Here is a 2,610-nt window from a genome sequence, read left to right as displayed (position 1 = left end):
TATGTGTCATGAGTTCTTTTCCATTTGTAAAATGATTTTTTTTTTTTTTTTGAGACAGAGTCTGGCTCTGTCACCCTGGTTAGAGTGTAGTGGTGTCTGTCATCATAGTTCGCTGCAACCTCAAACTTCTGGGCTCAAGCAGTTCTCCTGCCTCAGCCTCCCAAGTAGCTGCGACTACAGGTGCGCCCCACAATGCCCGGCTATTTTTTCTATTTTTAGTAGAGATGGGGTCTCGCTCTTGCTCAGGCTGGTCTCAAACTCCTAAGCGCAAGCAATCATCCCACCTTGGCCTCTCAAAGTACTAGGATTACAGGTGTGAGCCACCACACCTGGTCTGTAAAATCACAATTCTTATTATAGTTGTTTTAATTAGTTTTAATATGACAACATATTAACAAATTATTATTGATATGGGCTTTTCAGTTTGCCCAAGATTAGGAATTATAAATGGAATGAAGCAGCACTTCCAGTTGACAAATGGATCCACAGGTAACGCAATGTCTCGTAAATTAAGCTTGTGACAATTAAACCAATAAACTGTAGCTACGAGGAAACTATTGAGAAAGTACAACCAGGGAATGTTCATCTCAATATATGCTGGAATCTGTACTTTAAATAAAAGAATAATTATCTGAAGTAGTACAAATGGTAACCAGGTACCAAGAAAACAGACAATGAGCTTAGACAAGAGTATTTTTTTAGAGCTCACTGTATAACTAGATTGGGATGAAAAAGGAAAATATAAGATAGTCTCATTCATATAGGAAGTTATCCTAATAGCCTGTACCAAGGTGATAACTTCTGACCAAGAGGTTATAAAAGCCACAAATAGAATCATCATCATGGAAAATGACAGCCAGTAACTCTGAATGCTAACATAGAAAGGACACTGATAAGAATGAATATTCTGTGCCTTCAGGCTTTGGTAGATAGCTGGATCTCCCAAAACATAAGCAAGGACTGAAATCCAAAGTAAAATTATTGTAAAGAAATAAAATAACTTTTGACACTTAAATGAAAGCTTGGTTGTTTTAGAGAAATTCAGGTAATAATCTATACAAGCTATAAGGAAAACTGGATAATGCAAAAAGCCGTAAGTAAAGGAAATAATTTGAGTAAATAGGCAGATGTGGTATTTAGTAAACCTAATGCCCAAAAGTACAAAATCCCTTAAATAGGATATAATGGAAATGTTTACCAAAAGTAAAAGGTCAACAAATGCTAGTGAAATGCAAAAATATTCCATAAAATTTTGATAGGTGTTTTTTCTTCTCATTCCTAGTGTTAGGATATTTAATAATATTTTCCCAAGTATGATCAAAAATAGCAGACAGTTAACATCTAGGGGCTGGTTTGTTTGATTTAACTGGTACTGAAAAGAGCAGTTCTCTGAAGAAAGAGCAGTCATATTTTTAGTTAAATTTCAAGACGGCCTGATGAAATACACATGATAAAACACTGCTTCACTTTATTTTCCATCCCTGCAAAAAAAGTGAAAAGAAAATCTTGTTATCTTGATGCTATCTCTATTTTGAAACTTTACAAAGCAAGCACCTCTATTCTTAAAAATCTAATTTAGTTCATTTTCGCAAATAATTAAATATAGGAATTATATTCTCATAATACTTATAGAATATAGAACATGATCAAGAAGAATTAATGTGTATACTCTGGTTATTTACTGAGACCTAGATGGTCCAGAATTCTGAGATCTTTAAATCAAAATGTTATATATAAATTAATTATTACCTTCCTATATAAGTGTAGGTTTTAATAACTTGTAAAGAGAAAAAAATACTTTTATCTGCTGGAGCCTAAATCCATGCCTAAAATAGCAGCTTGATAGTAATACTCAAAACAGCCAGTGATAGCCTTTTTTTTGAGACAGAGTCTCACTGTGTTGCCCAGGCTGGAGTGCCGTGGCGTCAGCCTAGCTCACAGCAACCTCAAACTCCTGGGCTCAAGCCCGAGTAGCTGGGACTACAGGCATGCGCCACCATGCCCGGCTAATTTTTTCTATAGATTTTTAGTTGTCCGATTAATTTCTTTCTATTTTTAGTAGAGACGGGGTCTCGCTCTTGCTCAGGCTGGTTTTGAACTCCTGAGCTCAAACAATCCGCCTGCCTCGGCCTCCCAGAGAGCTAGGATTGATTACAGGCGTGAGCCACCGCGCGGTCCCACTCTGACTCCCAACATTACCTCAAGCCCCATTTTTGTCACCAGAATTTAGAGGCTATACTTATTCGGCCCTTTAACATAGCAGTTTTTAAAGCTCTTTAACCACAGGCTCATTCACATTAAATCTGAAGCTCAGAGGTTTAAAACAGATGGTTGAGCTAAAAATAATGAGAACACAGATGAAGGAAAGAAAGATAAGGATTTATCTTCTGTATGTGATCTTTCAGGTATGGCGCCTGGAGAGAGGAGAGAATACAGGGAAGGAGCAGGGACTGAGTATGGATACCTGGGAACATTACGACATAGTAGGTAAAGGCACAGGAAAAGGAGTTGATGCTGGAGTGATAAATGCATTTTGAAGCAGGGAAAAGAGATGATGAAGAAAGAGGTCAGAGAAGAAGAAATCAGGAAAGGACGGAAGGAAAGAAAGGA

At 37.2% G+C, this 2,610-nt stretch overlaps 1 protein-coding gene across 1 annotated transcript; it reads right to left on the bottom strand.

Annotated features, from left to right (window-relative positions):
- Positions 1–391: 391 nt before the first annotated feature.
- On the bottom strand, positions 392–1,408 carry GPR160 (G protein-coupled receptor 160). The gene has a single exon (XM_012640189.1). The coding sequence runs from the start codon at positions 1,406–1,408 to the stop codon at positions 392–394; it is 1,017 nt and encodes a 338-aa protein (XP_012495643.1).
- Positions 1,409–2,610: the final 1,202 nt, after the last annotated feature.

Source organism: Propithecus coquereli, unplaced genomic scaffold (assembly GCF_000956105.1).
Source record: "Propithecus coquereli isolate 6110/MARCELLA unplaced genomic scaffold, Pcoq_1.0 Scaffold15, whole genome shotgun sequence".
NCBI lineage: Eukaryota > Metazoa > Chordata > Mammalia > Primates > Indriidae > Propithecus > Propithecus coquereli.
Note: the sequence above shows the minus strand (reverse complement) of the source record. Positions and strands in the feature narration are given on the sequence as shown.